The sequence below is a fragment of the Heterocephalus glaber genome, unplaced genomic scaffold (genome assembly GCF_053883595.1).
Source record: "Heterocephalus glaber isolate CG9 unplaced genomic scaffold, H.glaber_assembly_v1.0 deba00001564, whole genome shotgun sequence".
NCBI lineage: Eukaryota > Metazoa > Chordata > Mammalia > Rodentia > Bathyergidae > Heterocephalus > Heterocephalus glaber.
Genome location: NW_028258351.1, coordinates 2,087,164 through 2,107,313, shown reverse-complemented (window position 1 = coordinate 2,107,313; position 20,150 = coordinate 2,087,164). Strand labels below are relative to the sequence as shown.

At 35.0% G+C, this 20,150-nt stretch overlaps 1 protein-coding gene across 2 annotated transcripts in view; it reads right to left on the bottom strand.

The window, feature by feature from the left end:
* Nucleotides 1-20,150, bottom strand: part of Brip1 (BRCA1 interacting DNA helicase 1) — a 143,009-nt gene that overhangs the window by 60,575 nt on the left and 62,284 nt on the right. For both annotated transcript variants that reach the window (XM_021248691.2, XM_087191448.1), the window contains 3 exons: nt 18,836-19,001; nt 18,589-18,729; nt 16,189-16,350 (listed from right to left, as the gene is read on the bottom strand). In XM_021248691.2, the coding sequence (XP_021104350.2) occupies nt 16,189-16,350; nt 18,589-18,729; nt 18,836-19,001 (469 nt within the window). The remainder of the gene's footprint in view (nt 1-16,188; nt 16,351-18,588; nt 18,730-18,835; nt 19,002-20,150) is intronic.

Genomic DNA, 20,150 nt, shown 5'->3' with positions numbered 1-20,150 from the left:
GAGAGGTTCCCAGGGCCTAGAAGGAGGGAAAAATAAGAAGTTAGTGTTTGGTGTGTACAGTGTTTCTGACTGGAATAGTTAAAAAGTTTTGAAAAGGAAAGTGGCAATGATTGTACAATATTCTGAATGTGCTAGATTGCCACTGAACTGAACACTTAAAAATGCTTAAAAGGTCTGGGGATTTAGCTCAGTGGTGCTGCCACCTGCTTCGAAAGCACAAGGTCCTGAGTTCGACCACTGGTACCAAAAATAAAATTTAAAAATGCTTAAAAGGTAAATTTTATGTTATGTTTATTCTACCGTGATTTTAAAAATTGAAAAAATATAAACACACATATACAAGTGAATATTACACAGTAGTACAAGTGAATAAACTAGTTTCATGTTTCAACAAAGATAGATCGCAAACCTACAGATGTTGAGTTAAAAAGAAAGCAAATGGACAATGTATGTATGATTTTTATATAAAGTTTAAAACTATTATTTAAGGGGGAAAAAGCACTACTGTAGGGAACAAGGAAAGGAGATGTTACCAGAACCCCTGGTCTCCTGTGAGCCACGACAGCACAAGGTAAATTAATTAATATATAGACAGAAATGAGACTTAAAGAAGCTGGGTTCTAGCTTGATCAATGCCACTCCAGGCAGCAAAGACAAAGGCACCCCGAGCTTGCCACTATTTATTGGATTCATAGGGAGTAACAGGTGACTCAGAGGGGGATGATAATATTAAATTGACAAGGGTCTTATAATCAGAAGTATCAGATTTCTTGGAGGGTGGCACTAATCCTAGGACCATGAGGATCTTAGGCTGATGAGGATCTTATGTTGATTAAGACATAAAATGAGCAAAGGAGTTCTTATAACAATAGGTGGGATGAGGAATTTGTCCCTCCCCAGGTGAAACCTTCCTACTCCATTCTCAAAGAACCAGGATGTTTTCAGCTGATGTAATGTTGCCCTTGAATGTCACAGCATAACAGAACCATTGAGGTCTCAGCTGTGACCAGAGGCAAAAATGGAGTTAGGTTTAGGTATGTCATAGCTGGCCTGTAGGCAAGAAGACTAGCCTAATAATTTAATTGTGAAATGATTTTTTCCCCAAAATTATGTAGAATGGGTTCTGACCGACTATATTTTAAAAAACCAAACAAGCCAGGAATGATGGCTCACACCTGTGATCCCAGCACTGTGGGAGGCTGAGGCAGGAGGGTCACAAGTTTGAGCCCAGCTTGAGCAACTTCGTAAGACCCTGTCTCTAAAATAAAATAAAATAAAATTGGGTTGGCATACAGCTCAGTGCAAAGGCCCTGGGTTTAATCCTCAGTGATGCACACACACACACACACACACACACACACACACACACACACACAATTGAGCCGCGGATGTAGCTCAGTGGCTGGTAAGTGCAAGATCCTGAGTTCAATCCCCAGTACCAGAAAAAAAAATTATAATAATAATTTTTCCCCAGTTTGCAGGGGATGTGATTGGAACAGGATACATTCAGGCTTCTAATGCTCAAGCAGGACAGTGAATACTCAGATGCCCATCTTATTATTACTTAAAATGTACATATTACACTTAAACACAACTCATATTTCACAGTTTAAAACAAAGATTAAACAACATTACTCTGGTATTAATATGAGCAAGGGGCAACAAGAGTAGATACATCTAGGCTACTAATAAAGTAATTTAGCAACAAAGTGGCTTGACTTTGAAAGAGTTAGATAAAATATGCAACATTCGAGAAAGGCAAAAAAAAAAGAGCACAAACTCCATTATAAAATGGAGGAAAAGGTCTCTACTAAAGGATTATCTAGGGAAATGCACTTTGTTGAATTTATTGTTTATTATTAAGGATTGAGACAGCTGAATTACATTTTAACTTGTTAGAAATTCAAATCATTTCTGTCCAAGAGAAAAGATAATCCCAAAGGTTACAGTTTATTGGCCTATAGTACATTAACCAGTTTTGTATTCAGGTCAGCAATATTTCATTTTATTCTTTATTAAATTGTCTATAAGTACATAGATCATTAAGTGTCTTCTGAAATGGCCTTACCATCATGCTCATTTCCACATTAATCAGTCAATGGAATAAAATATTTGATAGGTGTTCACTCTGTATTTATATTTGGGCCATAATTTTATCTTTTTGAAAATTATAGGGAAAAAAGTAAACAGATTATAAATATATTTAAAATTTATGACAGGCATGATGGCACACATATAAGGACAGCCACTCAGGAGGCTGAGGCAGAACGGTCTTGTGAAAGTCTGAGGTCAGCCTGGGCAACTTAGTGAGGATGCCAGTCTCAAAATGAAAAAAAGAAAGACTGCAAATGTATTGCAGTGGTCCTTGGGTTCAATCCCCTAGCATCACCACCACCCACTCAATGCCAAAGGAATAAAGTGGTTTGATGGCTATGACAGGAAAGGGAGAAAGAGATCTAAAGAAGCCCCACTGATATCAGATTAATCCAAATATAGATTATACTATCATTTATTCATATAGGCAATGTGGGGAAAGGGCAAAGATTGGAAGCAAAGATTACAACTCTGTAGTCTTTAAGATATCCAAATTAAAATGTTGATCTGGCAGTTGCATATGTGAGTGTGATATGCAGAGGCCAGAACTGAGTTATAAATTGGGAAAACAAGTCAAAAACTGAAACTAAGAATGCTTGTAAATAGATAAGATCAACTGGCAGGACAATGCATATAAAGGCCTAGCAAAAAACCTTACCTTCTTTCCTTCTATCACACTGCACATCTAATCCATCAGCAAATCCTGCCAGCAATTCCTTCAGATTACATCTACATTTCAAATATTTTTCACTGTCTTCACTATTACTACAATCATCCCTGCCACATTTGTATTAGTACAGATTTTGCTAAACAGTTACCTTGCTTCTTCCTCTGTTCTCTACAGTCCATTTTCCACACAACAGCCAGCATGATCCTTTTAAAACTCTAAAGTCTACACCTGGTTCCTACTGCATACAGAATAAAATCTGAATCCTTGGGGTGGCGTGGTTTTACTTCAGTTACTTCTCTGATCACACCGCCGGTGATTCTGCTCACCTAATCCCTACACCGCTCCAACCATACTAGTTTCCTTGTTCAAACCAAGCCCCTCTCCTACCTCAAAGTTCCTTCTAACTGAACATTCTTCCCCCAGAAATCAGAATGGTTTGCTTCCTCTTCTCCTTTGGACTTTTTCTCTATGTCATCTCCTCAGACAAGCCTCTCCAAATCAATTAAAATTCTAACCATCTCTTCCTATACTCCCAGAATTCTCTTTCCCCCTTCCTTGCTTAGGTGGCCTACATAGCACTTACCACTGCCTGTATTAGGCCCTTGGGTTGCCACAACAGAATATCAAGCTGAGTAGTTTAAACAACAGAAATTACTCACAGCTCTGGAGGATGGAAGTACAAGGTCAATACATTGGCCAACCTGATGTCTGCTGAGGGCTCTCTTCCTAGCTTGTAAACAGCCCCCTTTTCTCCAGGTCCTCACACGGCTTTTCTCTGTGCTTGAGCAAAGAGAGACAGGGAGCTAGCTCTGTGGTGCCTTTTCCTACAAGGGCACTCTTCCTATGAGATCAGGGCCCTACCATGATAACCTCATTTAATCTTAATTCTCTCCACAGAGACCTCCATCTCCAAACACTCAGGGTTAGGACTGCAACATAAGAAATTTGGTGAAACACAGATATTCAGTCCATAACATCATCTAACTATTATATCTTTCTATATATCTGGTTTATTTTCTGTCTCTCATCCCTGAAATATTAGATGGCACTCACTTTTGTCTGTTTTGCTCACCCCTGATTGTCAGTATCTAGAACAGTATCTGACACATAAAAGTACTCAATTCAATAAGTTTAACAAATGAATGAAAAAGGAAGGTCTAAACCCATGGAAGATTAGGGAGGAATATAAATTCCTGTAAAATCAGGTGCCAAAATCCTCAATAAAAGAATAGTAAAGTGATTTGTAAGATGACAATAAAGACTAAGGAGAAAGAGTGATATGACTTAAAGACATGAGCTCAGAGACTAGTTCTTTGTTACTGAGTTCCAGAAGTGGTTTCTTACATTCCTTTTCCTTCCTTTTTCCTTTCTTCCCTTCCTATATAACTTTCCTTTCTCTCCTCTCTCCTTTGCTCCCCCACTTCTTTTCTTTCTTTTAAAGAAAATAGAGAGGGGAAAGTTTAGAAAGCATGATAGAGAGCAAACACTATTAAATCCAAAGAGTTATGAGAGGAAAAAACAGTCACAACTTGAAAGAGCTGAGTAGGAAGTGGCATATCTTCTGGGTATACCCGGATTCTGGTTCAGGTAAAGAAATACAAGGAACACTCCAAAAGGGGGGAAATTTGGTGATTATGAGCAATATTAATAAAGAACATGGTGAGTTTATTTTAACCTCTTCAGTGGAGAAAAAGTACCTTAAAACCCTTCCATTAAGAACTGCACAGGGGCTACATGCCCATTGGGAGGGTAGTGCTACAGCAAAAGCATACAATTATTTTAGTCAAAATGATGTACAGCAAATTTTCCATTTCAGATAACAAATGTTTAGGTCTACAGCTTTTTCAGTCTCGTTACAGGTAACACTCAAATTGCACATTTCTACAACTTAATTGTGTAAATGTGATTGCCAGTGCAATCACAAAAGCACACAAATAACTCGATTGTTAAATTCTCTTACATATCCTTAAAATGAAACAATTATAGGAAAATATAATGAAACAGAGCTCTCTCTTAGGGTTTAAGGCTTACATGTGTTGAAAATGTGAGGTTATCTCTGTTAAAAGTCATTTTGCTGAATAGCTCGTAAAGGGTAAGTACTATTCACTAACAAAGACTAGCCAAAACATAGGCATAGAGATGATGGAATTTGCCAATTGGTGTCCACATCATTTGGATTTGTTTACCTCAGAAGCAATCTTTTAAAAATTGTATTACACAAATTAAAAGTCACAAATTACAAGATACCTTGGAAGTCTGTGTCTTATCTGGACACTCTCATTTTACTTTTTCAAACATCTGAAAGCCAGTATTGCAGTAGGGAGGCAGTAAGTTAGAATGCAAACTAGTGGGGAAATCCTGCAATGGTTGACCGTCCATAGCTTTTACACAGTTCCAGATGTTCGGTACATTAATAATGCACTAACTCAAAGCCTCTTTTTTGAAACTTTAGAAAGTGCAAATTGCATTAAGACCACTTTGCCCTCATTAATGGTATTGTTACAATCCCAGTTCTCTGGAAAATGTTTTTTGGCATGTGTTTAACTTTATAATATTGCCATTTACTCGCTTTAATAGCCAGTTCTCAAGTCTTAATGCTTTTAATAGTTCTGCCTAAACAGACTACCATCTTTTGTAATCGTATTCACATAATTTATTTCATAAATAAAACCTGTCATATTTTTCCATCCAAAGATGATGCTTCACTGTTTCATTAGGTATTAATATTTGAGAATTTTTATTTTCTTTTATTCAGTTTTATGTACCTATAGGTAGCAAGTTAGAAATAAAATGGTCCATTTTAAAAACCAATAAAAATAAAATATAAATATGTAAGGTTGCATTGTTGTTGCTATTGTTGTTGATGGTATTAGGGATTGAACCCAAGGAGCACTGAGTTACATCCCCAGCCACTCCTCTTTTAAATTTTATTTCAGACAGGGTTGCACCCAGACTTGCAGTTCTACCTCAGGCTCCTGAATAGCTGGAATTACAGGTGTGCACCACCACAACCACTAGTCATGTTTTTTAAGTAAAATTTAAGTTATAATAAAAATGAGTATATTCTTCATTATTGCTGCATTCAAATAAAACTATGAGAAGATGAAACACATGAACTTCTAAAGTATTCACAGAATGAAGTACAAAAACTTTATAATCATCTCATTAGATAAAGAAAAACCATTTGACAAAATGTAACATTCTTTCACAATAAAAATCTCATCATATTAGATAAAAAGGAAAGTACCTCAACACAGTAAAGCCCAAATATGATAAATCCACAGTTAACATACTCAAAAAAGAAACACTGAAAGCCTTTTTCTCTTTGATCTGGAATAAGACAAGGATGTCCACTTTGCTCACTTCTATTCAACACAGTATTGGAAGACCTTGCCAGAGCAATCAGGCAGAAGAAAAAAATTTAAAACATCCAAATAGCAAAGGAAAAAGAGAAGTTATGATTTTCTGTTGACAAAATAATGATTATATAGAAAACCTTAAAAGCTTCACTAGGGCCGGGGATTTAGCTCAGTGGTTTCGCCGCCTGCTGCATAAGCGCAAGGACCTGAGTTCGATCCCCAGAACCAAAAAAAAAAAAGCTTCACCAAAAAAAATCTGTAAGAAACTAACAAATACAGTAAAGTTACAGGATGCAAATTCAAGACACAAAATGGTAACAACAATCAACACATAATACAATCAACACACACATGTGCACATATACTAACAAACTGTCCAAAAAAGAAATCAAGAACAATCTCGTTTACAATAGCTACAAAAAAATAAAACACAAATAAATTTAAGCATTGAAAACTACAAAAAGTTAATGAAAGAAATTGAAGATGACACAAATACATGGAAAGATATCCCATGTTCATGGATTAGAATATTGTTAAAATGCCCATGAAACTTAATCTACAAAGTAACACTGTTAAGAGGTGGGGCCTTATTGAAGGTGTTTAGGTTAAAGGAGTGGAGCACTCATTAATGGATTAATGCCAATTATAAAAAACTCAAAAGGAGTTAATCTGAAATTGGTAGGCAAAAAGAAAAATCAATTGCTATTATGAAGATTAAATATAGAATATTTAAAGACTGTAACAAGGATGTAGTGCCTAGAGCCTCCAAGTCTTTCTAGCTTATATCAAGCTCAAAAAAATTCCTTTAATATGAAAAACACATAGCAAATTAATCAGAAGTTCTATTTAACCAATTTTCTAGGCCTTTCCCTAAAATCAGTTTGCATACCTATCTTTTAATTTCTGAAAAATGAGAACTAAGAAGTGAAAAAAGCACAGGGAGTTAAGATGACTTGAGTGTCTATTCCTGCCTGAATCCCTGCCTCTTCAAACTAGGCTACCTGGCCAACCTTGTCTCCAGTTTAATCTTAACTGCTGTGCTTTTATTTTCCCTAAATTTTTCACTTTAAAAATTATAGGCCATATATTTTTACAGAGCTTATTTGGAACCAAAAATGGCACAAATGTATGCACATTATTAACAGACAAGGGATGTGAGTGACTACAAATATGCATATATGCACACAAAAGAAAATGAAGTAAAAACAAAACTAGGTTATTTAAATTGCTACTTTCCAGCTGCCTTATTATTTTTCAGAATATTCACTCACTCATTAAAGCAGCTATGTTTTCATAGTAGTTCTTATATTCACCTTCTGAAGGATAACAATTAGGCTCAAAAGTAAAAACAATAAAGCAAACATAAATACAGATATTATCAATATATACTGTTCTCAATAAAAATTACAGATCAAATTAATATTTATCAGATCAACTATATTTCATACATTTAACTCTAGAATATTAGTATAAAAGTTGGCTTTGGACTAGAAAACCAAGAATTCAACCTTCCTACCACATCCCAAAGGCCTCAGCACTATGAAGATCCTTCAACTTAACCCTGTAGAAAGTGTCTCTTGAAAAGGCCCAGCTGATCTTTTAAAATAAGGTAAATCAATCATCTATAGAAACTTCAACCATCTAAACAACAACAAAAAACATTTTTGCAATGTAGTCATTTCGAGTTGGGGGTGTAGCCCAGGGGCAGACTACTTGCCTACCATCCACAAGGGACTGGCTTTAATCCTAGCATTAAAAAAAAAAGTACCAATTCAGTTTCTCCTTTAGATCAAGTAGCTTAAAAATGAGAAACATATCAAACTTCTACTAACATTACAAGTTTCTCAACATAAAAAATGTAATGCTAAATAATACAACTAGAGACTGAACAGAAACATTTGCATTTTATTTCTTACTTGACATTTAGTGGTGAATGTAAAATGCTCCTTAGGGAAAATGGTTTATGCGTATTATTCATAAAGTTGTAAGAGAAAAATCAAAGTATGTAATGGATGAATAAAAAGACCCAAGTTGCTACACTGGCACCAAATAGTCTCTTTTTTAAATTACTTAATGGAAACTTTCTATCCATAACAAAACTTAGAAACTCTTCCACTCATAAAAATGATCTCTCAGTTCTAAAGCAGTGTTGCTACCAGTTAAATGACAATAGAGTCAAAATCAGTTTTATTTTAGAAGAATGATATTCTTCACAAAACAACTGTAATTTCAAGTAACTTTAGAAAGCTCTGAAAGAAAATGTAGGGGAAAATCTAAAATGATAACTTTCTCACCTTAACTTTACTTCCACAAGTAATGCAGTTTTGTTTTGTTTTGTTTTGTTTGGTACTGGGGAACGAACTCGATCCTTGCGCTTGCGCAGTAAGTGGCGAAACCACTGAGCTAAATCCCCCGCCCAGTAATGCAGTTTATAATAAAAGGAAACAGGTTTCATCTCTCTCAGTGAATGAGTAAAGTTTTGAGTAAATCACATATTCTAATTATCTAGACATACATGAAAAAAATACTACTGAGATGTATAGTTTGAAAAGTTGTAGATTTCTTCCTGTTTCTTGTATGAAAATGTGCAATCTCTTGTCCAGTCCTTCCGTGGTATTTTCACACAAACTAAACTAACCTGATTATAAGAATATTTTCTGTGACTTTAGCTACCTTTGTTTAATACTCAATATCATCCCTCCTTCACTCAAACAAATGTGATTTCTTCCTACTCTTACTTCCAGTATCACTAGATTTTGTCCAGTGCTATAGGGATTTGTACACTTACTTATTTGTACACCACAATCAAACAAATCTTGAAGAGTTAACTTTTTCATGTTTGAAGATTTAACATAGCTTAGCAAAGTTCTTTGTACATACCACATAAATATGTACCCAATCATCATTTCCTCAGTGAATAAATAAAAATAAATGTGAAGTAAAGTTATCAGATTTCTCAGAGAGATCTCAAATGTAAGCAAGGTTTTCGATGTGTATAAACTAAGTATTTTAAAGAAAGCCAATAAAAATACTAAAGATTCTTTCTCAATATGAAATAAATACTAGGACATACAGTGGACCCTCAAGTTATGACCAGCCTGACATACGAACAACTTGGGTTAATTAGGTTAATTGGAGATTCATCTGCCTCTTGTGATTTATAGTGTGTACCCAGGTAAACATCCAGATTTCAGCTGTATTAACTTTGTTCCAACCAGCACTCAGGAACCGATTGAGTTTGTAAGTCAAGGGTCCACAGTACATGGAATTAGAATGTATTGCTCTATAGTGCAAATCACCCAGATGTTTATAGTTTTAAAATATCTATGAATTCTAATACAATAAGAAAGACTTGAACTAGGAAGAGTTATGTTCAAGTGTTAATTCAACAAGCATTTACAGTGAGCATATTGTATGCTAGTCATGATGACTTTGTTACCTAATTACATCTCATTACCTAATTCTCCTCGGATACCACAGTAAAGTCTTTCTTCTAATGGTCTTCTTAACCCTTTTCTTACATTGACAAATTAATTCTTCTGATAGGAAGAGGTCTAAGATAGCCCCTACATTTCTTACCTCCTGTACATAACCCATGTAAACTTTTCTCTTTTAATGTGAGTAGGGCAATGAAAGTAAGATTTCAGTCCTATGATCGATCAGGTTATATTATGTGACAAAGGTGAAGGGATTTTTGTGGATGTAATTAAGGTCCACTTCAGTTGATTCTGAGTTAATCAAAAGGAAAATTATCCTGAGTAGGCATGACTTAAACAGGCAAGAGTCCTTAAAAGACAGATTGGCCCCCTCCTAAGAAGAGATACTCTGTTGTCTTTGAAAAAGCCATCTTGCTGTTGAGAAGGCCACATGGCTAGGATCTGAGTGCAGGCATGAAGACCTAAGAGTAAGAAACTGGGTACTATATCCTACAATCACAAGGAGATAAATTCTGCCACCAAACCAAGAAACACTGGAAGTGCATCTGTCCCCAGTCAACTCTCCAATGAGACTGCAGCCCAGCTGACCACTGAAGGCCTCTTGATACACTGAACAGAAAGTCCAGCTAAGGTGGGCATGGTAGTGCATTCCTATAATCTCAGCCTCAGGAGGCTGAGGCAGAAGGATTGCCAAGAGTTTGAGGCCATCCTGGACTACATAGTGAGTCTCTGTCTCAAAAAAACAAAAAAGAAAAGAAAACCCAGCTAAGCCATGCCTAATCACCAACACATATGAACCTTGAAAACATAATGTGAAATGAAGAATCCTAACACAAAAGGCCATATTATTATATGGTTCCATTTATATAAAATGTCCAGAGAAAGGACTGTCCACTCTCTTCTTCAAGGCCCTCTAAAGCAGAGGATCCCCATATCAGCTTCTGAGAACTTAGGAATTGGCAAAGGGTTCTTGCTCTATTTGGATAGAAAGCATGAACTGGCAAGCGCTGCTCCCTTGATGTTAGCAGTTCTGGGGTTTGAGTGTCAGCGGGTCTCAGCCCTTAAGTATTACAGCTCCAAGCTTTTGAGTGTCTGTAGCTCTTAGCTCTTAATGTTACAGCCCTAAGCCTTGGGTGTCTGCAGCTCCCGACAGCTCCCAGCCACCCCACTCAGTAGCTGGAGCTTGTAGCCCCATCATAGCTTGCTCCTGCTCTTCCAGCAGCTTTTGGTGCCCTCTAGGGCACTTTCCTAGCTCTCCACAGATCACCGTCTCTCTCTGGAGCTCTTCAGCAATCCTACAGCTGCCAGTCAGGCTCAGAGATAAAAGCTCTTCATGTTAACAAGTCTTAGTGCAACCTGTTGAGCTTGCTTGCTTGCTTGCTTGCTTTCTCTGACTGACTGATTATTGTACAGTACTGGGGAAGGAAACCAGGGCTTTGCACATGCTAAGCAAGCACTCTGCAAATGAGCTACATCCACAGTCCTGGCCTCAAATTTATGATCATGTCTCAGCCTCCTTGATAGCTGGGATTACAGCTATATGTCACCATTCTATAAGGTTAAAAAGGGTCAATGTTCATTTTATCCCATATGGAAAAACAAGTGACTCGTGCAACATTTCTTGAAAAGACTCCCACTTCTCCGTAAGTTTACCTTGGCCTCATGTTAATAAAGCCAACTATAGAAAGACACCTCATCTCTGTTTTGTTACACTGTATACAATGTAACAATTGTATACAATGTATACAACTTGTATACAATGTGTGTATAATGAGCTCCTTATAAATTTGCTATATTCAACTATTAATTCTAATATCTTTTGTAGATTTCTTAGGATTTTCAAACTGTCCAATCATGATGTCTGAGCAAAGAAACTATATTTCTTTTCAAATCTGTTTAATTCTTTTTCTTCCTTACTAAATTGGATAAAATACAATGCTGAACAGAAATAGTGAGAATGGATAGCCTCATCACAGTTGTAAAAGTAGGCAAAAGAGCATTCAGTCTTATATGAAGTAGGGTATTAACTGTGTTTTTCATAGATGTCCTTAATCAGGTTGCTCTTTGTTTCCTAAGTTTATATCATAACTGGGTATTAAATTTCATAAATGTTTCATCTACATTTTTTTAGATAAATATGTTTTTATTCTCCTTTATAACCTATTGATTTGCTATATTACACAACTTGGCTTTTGAAAATAAACTAATATTGACTTCCTGGAACCTCTGGGTAGGGATATATAATTCTTTTTATTATATATTTACTAATTTTTGGTAATTTTTGGCCTTGCATTGGTCTATAATTTTATTTTCTTATAATATTGTTATTTGGCTTTGGTATCAGAGTTAAGTGTGCCTGATATTGTGGTAAATCTTTCCACTCCCTGTTTTGTGAGTTTGCATAAAACTGGTATATTTTCATGGTAGAATTTACCAAAAAGGTCAACTGAGCCTACATTTTTTTTTTTTGGTACCAGGGCTCGAACTCAGGACCTTGAGCTTGCAGGGCAGGCCTGTGCCACTGAGCTAAATCCCTGGCCCAAGCCTACATTTTTTGCCCTGTGGTGCTGAGGATCCCACCCAGGACCTTGCATGTGTTGTACTCTACAACTGAGCTACACACTCAGCCCTACACTTCTTTTCACTGAAAGATTTTAATTACTTGCCCAACTTGTCCAATAGACATGTTATTTAAATTCACTAATTCTTTTTAACAATTCTGATGATCTGGGTCTTGTAGAGAATTTATCTTTTATATAAGTTGCTTAAATGCTGGGCATAAGGTTGTTTCAAGTATTCTTAATTATCTGTCCAACGGCAACAGAATTTATAATGATGTTCCCTGTAATTTCTGACGCTAGTAATTTATCTTCTCTTTTTATCTTGACTTGTCTTGCTAGATTATATTAATTTTACTAAATACATTTTCATAGTGAAGACTGTTCTTAGTTTCACTGATTTTTTCTATGATTTGACAGTTTTCCACCTTTTTCCTCTTTTTATCTTCATTATTTCCTTCTCTCTGCTTACTTTGTGTTTATTTTCCATTTCTTTTTCTAGATTCCTAAGGTGGAAGTATAGGTTATGATTTAAGATTTTTTTCTCATAAACATTAAAAACTATACATTTCCAGTCAGGCACAGGTGGGACACATCTGTAATTCCAGCATTCCAGGAGGCAGAGGCAAGAGGATCACAAGTCTGGGCCCAGCCTGAGCAACTCAGCACGACCCTAACTCAATCAGTCATTCACTATTCTTAAAAGGCTGGAGATGTAGTTCAGTAGAAGGCCCTGAGTTTAATCCCAAGACCATCTTTTTAAAAAAGAAAAACAATTAATTTCTAAGCATAACTTCAACTGTACTGCATAAATTATGCTATTTTGCATTTGTTTTTACTCATTTTTAAAATATTTCAAGAAAAAATGGCTGAAATCTTTACAAATCTGATGTAAGCCATTAGTCTACAAATACAGAAGCTCAGTAAACTCAAAGGAAGATAAACCCAAAGCAAACCAAACTGACATATAATTGACACAAGACAAAGTCAGAGACTTTTGAAAGTAGCAAGAGAAAGGAAACGTAGCACAAAGGATCCTCAGTACAGTCATCAGCAACCCTAAATGTCAGAGGCAATGATGATATTTTTAAAGTACTAAGAAAAAAAACTGAACCAAGAATTCTACATCTGCCAGAACTACCGAAAATTCTGTTATCGCCAAACTGTCCTTTGAAAATGATGAAAAGATTATGACATAGCCAGATAAATAAAAACTGAGGAAGTTTATTATATTAGTCTTTTTTTTTTGGCTTTTTAAAATCAATTTTATTGGTACATTTTAGGTATTCAATATAATGACATTCATCATTGGGGATTTGCACCTTTACATAACATATCTTATTTTTTCCCCTTCCCCTGCCCTCCCTTTAATCCCTCCACCCCTCCCTATTTCCAAAGCCTGTTTCTATTTTTTCCTTTTCTCTTATTAATTCCATTCCTCTCTTTCCTTTCCCCTACCTCTCTCATTTCCCCTTCCCTTTGCACCTTTTCTTCCTATTTCACATTATCTATTATACATTTTGATCCTTATTTACACTTTCAGTTTATATTAGTCTTGCTCTATAAGAAATTCTAAAAGGAATCTTTCACTTTGGAATCAAAGGACACAAGACAGTAGCTTGAAGCACTTGGAATACACAAAAATCTCCAACAGAGGTAATTACACAGACAAATATAAATTCAGTATTGTAATTTTGGTTTGTAACTCCACTTTTTGTTTTCTATGATAGGATTAAAAATATATGTGAAAACTGTAAATCTGAGCCAGGAAAGGTGATCCATGCCTGTAATCCTGGCACTCATCAGGAAGCTGAAGTAGGAAGATCACCAAGTGTTAAGGCCAGCCTGGGCTACATAGTGAGTTCAAGGTCAGCCTGCCCTACAAAGCAAGACCCTGTCTAAAAACCAAAAAAAATTCATGTTATTGGGCACATAATATACATAGAGCAAATTTGTAATATCAATAACATAAAGGTGAGGGGAGCTATTTAGAAGTAGTTTTATATATAACTGAAGTTAGGTTAGTATCAATTCAAATCAGATTATTATAACTTTAGGATAATATAATATCTATAATCTTCATGGTAAATACAAAGAAATATCTACAGGATATATATTAAGGGCCGGGGATTTAGCTCAGTGGTTCCGCCGCCTGCCTTGCAAGCGCAAGGACCCGAGTTCGATCCCCAGTACCAAAAAAAAAAAAAAAAAATCAAATGAGAAGGAAATCAAAATCCATCACTACGAAAAAATTAAAAAAGAAGCAACAGTGGAGGAAGGGGGGGCGGGTAAAAGCATGAAAAAAACACATAAACAGAAAAACAGCAGAAGTCCTTTCCTATCAACAATTGCTTTACTTACGTAATAACTGCTTTATATATAAACTAAACTCTCCAATGAAAATGTAGACACAGAATTAATTTAAGGAACAAACCATAGACCAATTATATGCTGACTACAAGACATTCATATTAGCCAGATTTGGTAGCACATACCTATAATACAAGTACTTGGGAGGCTGAGTCAGGAAGATCACAATTTTGAGCCCAGCCTGGGCAACTTAGCAAGACCTGATCTTAAAATTTTAAAAAGGATCAGAGATGTAGCTCAGTGTGAAGGTCCCAGGTTCAATTAAAAAAAAAAATCCTAGTAGATCTAAAGACTTAAGGTTGAAAGGAAATGAATGGAGGTTGGGGATACAGTTCAGTGATAGAGTGCTTAACTAGTACAGGAGAACCTGGATTCAATCCCCAGGACAGTATTAAGTGTGGAGGGGTGGGGGGAGAGCAAGAGTGAGAATAAGACAAAGAGAAAGAGGAAAAGACATCATTATACTTAACTGTGAAACACAGAAACCTTTATCAGGAACAAGATGTCAATACCAGTTTTTGCCACTTCTATTCAACAGAATACTAAAAGTTCTAGCCAGGTAGTCAGGCAAGAAAAAGAATATAAATTAGATAAGAGGAAGTAAAATCATCCCTCCATACAGATAACATGATCTTATATGTAAGAAAACCCGGGCTGGGGATTTAGCTCAGTGGTACCACTGCTTGCCTTGCGAACACTAGGTCCTGAGTTCGATCTCCGATACAAAAAAAAAAAAGAAAACCCTAAAGATCTCACACCCAAATAAATAAATTCAGCAAAGTTGCACAACACAAAGTCACCACACTTTTATATACCAGTAAATCAATCACACTTTTATATACTAGTAGTGCACAACCTTAAAAGGAAATTAAGACAATAATTCTATTTACAATGCCACCAAAAATAAAAAAATGATTTAGGAGTAAATTTAACAAAGGAGGCAAAATATTTGTACACTGAAAACTACTGAACACTAGAAAAGAAATTAAGACATATATATAAAAAAAGACATTCTATGCTCATGGATTAGAAGACTCAATATTGTTAGTATGGCAATACTGCCCAAAGCAATGCATCCTAAAATGCACAGGAAATCTCAAGGAATTCAACATAGTCAAAACAGCCTTGAGAAAGAAAACCGGCACTTCTTTACATTGAAATTTAACTTAGATTTTTATAAAATACACTATTATTCTCAGGAATTGTATGTGGTTTTGATGTCTTGGCTATTATGATCAAAATATACTATATAATTTTAATTTAACTAAAAAAATTGTTAAAAATCTGAATGACTCCAAAAATAAGGGAAAAATCTCTCTCTTCTGGCCAGATGCAAGAATAAAATAATGGTCAACACAGAACCTTGGGCTTAGATTTGCTTTACTGAAAACATTCAGAAGTATAATTTATGAGAATGAAAAGGACAATTTCTCCTGCTTTCAACTATGAAAACACCAAGTTGCCTCCAAGAATAAAAATCATGCAAACATGAGCAGCCCTGTTACATAACATTGCTTGAAGACTTTTATTCTTTTGGACTTTTAAATAAAATAGCGATCGAACAAGCAGGCAGTACCTTATTGAATAAATAAGTAAAATAATCTGTTTGTTATTACCTTGTTGCTTCTCCCTCTAGAAAGTTTATCAGGCAATCTTATGTGATAATTTAAAGGCAAAAGAAACAATCGATATTCCTTTACCTTGTAAGACGGCAAAAAACATAAAATTCCTTGGCTCACAGTCTGGCACACAGATAACAGAAGTGCTCCCACTTCATCCTGGAACTCAAATGTTTCAGTATGCTGGAAGGTAGCACACAGATTCCGACCCTTAGGGCCCGAACCAATGGTACCAACCCAAACCTACAATACAAATGTTAGTATTAAGAGTTATGCCTCAACAGCACAGACAATTAACACTTAGGATAATAACAATTTATTTATATTTATACAAAAGTTAAGTCCAGCGACAAATTTCACAGAAATTTCTTTTTTAATTGTTGGAGAGTTCTCTGTTACTTTTAATTTATACAGTTAGGTTGGTATCAATTCAAACAGTACTAACATAATTTTAGGATATCTGTAATCTCCATGGTAGCCACAAAGAAATATCTATAGAATATGCACAAAATAAAAAAAGAAGGAATGTATCAGTATAAGTAATTCAATGATGAAGGAAATGGTGAAAAAAACATTGTAATTATGGAGAGAATTTACTGGAGTTTGCTTTAGGTAGATCACTGACTTCTCTTAGAATGAAAGTTCTTTCAAAGCAAAAAGGGTCAAAATTAAGCATATCACAATTATTTTCAGGATGAATAAGTAAACACATAAAATAAATATATTAGGTCTATATACCAAAAGATAATCCTAAATTACTGGGGGTGAAGACTTGGTTTGATTTGCCATAGGTAACTCTCAACAACAGGAACTGCTCTCCCATAAATTCAGTCATGTTCAAAGATTCTTGCTTTGTTGTTGTCTGTTTGTGGCTTTTGTGGTTTTTTTTTTTTTGGTACCAGGGATTGAACTCGGGACCCTGCACTTGTGAGGCAGGCGCCAGAGCCAATAAGCTAAATCCCCAGCCCAAATGTGACTTTTGTTTTTGAGACAAGGTCTCACTTTTTAGTTCAGGCTGGACAAATCTTGAGGACATTATGCTAAGTAAAATAAGCAAGTCATCAAAAAGACAAGTATCATATGATTACACTTACATGAAGTATCTAGTATTCACAGAAACAGAAAATACAATGGTGGTTACCAGGGATTCATTGGGGAGGGTGACTATAAAGTATTTGAATAGGAATAGGGTTTCAGTTTTGCAAAATGAGAAAGTTCTTGGGCCGGGGATTTAGCTCAGTGGTTTCGCCGCCTGCTGCGCAAGCGCAAGGACCCGAGTTCAATCCCCGGTACTGAAAAAAAAAAAAGAGAAAGTTCTGGAGATTGGTTGTGCAACAGTGTGGATCCACTTAACAAGACTGAGCTGTAGACTTAAAAATGATTAAGATGGTAAATTTTGTTATGCGTATTTTATTACAATTAAAATAAAACTTTTTAAAATTGGAGGACAATATAACAATAGAGCTGCACAACTACCATTAGTATAAATAATTCAGTAATACTGCAGGTTAATTGAACTTTTCTGCCCTAGGCTGAAATTATAATTAATTAAAGCCTACAATAACATTCCTATGAGAAAATATGTTGAATTTAATAACTTCTGTGTGACTCCACAGAAGGCAACTTGAAAATGTGAAACTTGTATTTTTACTTCACTATTGTTTTTGGCAATGTTTCTGAACAGAAGCCCTCTGGCATTTTGGAAAGCAAATTCTTAATTACATAGGAGTGAAGCATTCTGGGCTTCCAACTACTAAATGTCAGTAGTTGCTCTGAAGTAACTGTGAGAAGCAAAAGGGTCCCCACACAGAAACCTGCATATACAGCCTTGCAGAGACTAGAATTGTGTTAGACACACAGGTGATATTAAGTATATAGCTAACTACTTTAAATTATTTCATAAAAAGAAACAGAAGGCATAATCAAAAATGGCAATTCAAACATTTCTAGGAAAGTTAAAATAACATTTATAGATATTATAAAAATTTTAAAACTAAAATCATAGGAGTCATAAAAGTACTACTTTATTTTAGACATTCAAATATGTCCTGAACACTTACTAAAAGCTTGGTATTAATCTAAGTACCAAGGAAAAATGGAGATATAAAAGAAAAATAAGATACATCATAGTCTAATAGAAAAAAGGAACACAAATATACAATAAGAACTACAATAAAGTCAAATTTTTCTTGTTTTTCAATTGCATAGAAAAACTAAAACTTATTAAATGAAGAATCTGTAGTAAAGTCTTTGCATCCAAACTGACTGGGATCCAAAGCGACTGGGCTGAAGGAATACTATTAATATTTCCTTTTTTGACACTATTAAACCATTGATGGATTTTCTTTTATTCTAAAAGTAAACTGTGAATTTCACATGAGGATTGGTTTACCGGCATTTCAGGTATCTTCTGATTTGTTTATGTGGAATTAATATATTAAGGTTAAAAAGCCTGGGAGCCTTATAAAAATAAAAACTAACCTGTGAATTATTAATGACATGATTGGCCTCTAGTTGGATAGTAAATGTAACACCAAGCTCTGAAGAAAAGGATTTCATTGGTGATAATGTGCCAGATGTCAAAACAATCGTCCGAACTTTGCCATTAATATCTGAAAATGCCTAAAAGAAAAAATTAGATGCATAAAATCTTATAAGAGTCACATTCATTGAACTGTTGGTATTGACCAAGAAGACAAAACTTTCATTTACAATGTGATAAGCTTACCACAGCTGGATTTAAGCACCAAAAGTTTAGCACATGAACTGCATTTTTCTGTCGTGAACTTTTCTTATTTTTTGGTACAGCAAAGAACCCATTTTTATCTGAAATATCAGTGTGATGTGTCCAGGAGTAAGTCTGTTGAATAGCAACTTTATAATCATCTGCAAATCTAAATGCAAAGAAAATGCTAATTAAATGACAAAACATTATAAAACATATAATGACCCAGCTACATACAATATAAAAACTAATTATATATAAAATTCAAAGAATGCTGGCACCTTACCACTGAAAGATAACATTCTTCCCATTACTAATTAAATTCAGTAATTCTGATATAAATTAAGCCATTAAATCACAGAATAAACCAGTTCCTACAGGAAATATTACAAATCGTCAAGACATCTAACCTTCATCAGCCACTTCCCAATTCCATTCTCAAATATTACATAAATTATGGTAGAACCAGAATTAAAACTCAGGTCAGCCAACTCCCAGGTCACAGCTATTTACCCCATACTACATAATTACAAACTAGGAAACAGTATTATAGTAAAAGAAGCTAAAAGGTAAGTTATACTTTTAATCATATAAGAAAATAGATAATTTTTGCTGAAAGTTTAAAAGGTGTTAGCAACTAATTATGATTTTTTTTGAAATCCCTTTAAAATTTGGGTTTCAGTCATCATCTTTTTATGAGAAGTATTGAATCAGAAGATATATAATTCATCCAGTTTATAACTTTTCGATAAAAGAATATAAAATGTATAGGCTTAAACAAAACAAAATGTGGTATTTTCAACTATGTCCTCATTATAATATTTTACTGTCAATTCCACACCTAAAGAAATCAGATCTCAAAGTTAAGTCAGATCCTCAAAAACTGTAAAGAGAATTTTATAAAAAATGCTAGCAGCAGGCCGGGGATTTAGCTCAGTGGTTCTGGCACCTGCCTCGCAAGCTCAAGGTCCCAAGTTCAACCCCTGGTACCAAAAAAATGCTAGCAGCAAAAAACTACAAAATTCTAGAAGAAAAAAATCTTCATGGCATCAGATTTGGATATGACTTCTTGCATATATGAACTAAAGAGTACAGGCAACATAAGAAAATATAAATTAGATTTCAAGAAAAGTTTTCCTGCATTAAAGGATATTATCAAGAAGTGAAAAAACAACCCATAGAATAGAAGCAAATATCCGTAAAGTATTTATCTTATACAGGATTGGTAATCAGATAATATGAAAAGCTACTACTCCTCAACAATAAAAAACAAAAATGAGTGAAATATTGAAAGATATTTCTCCAAAAACAATATACA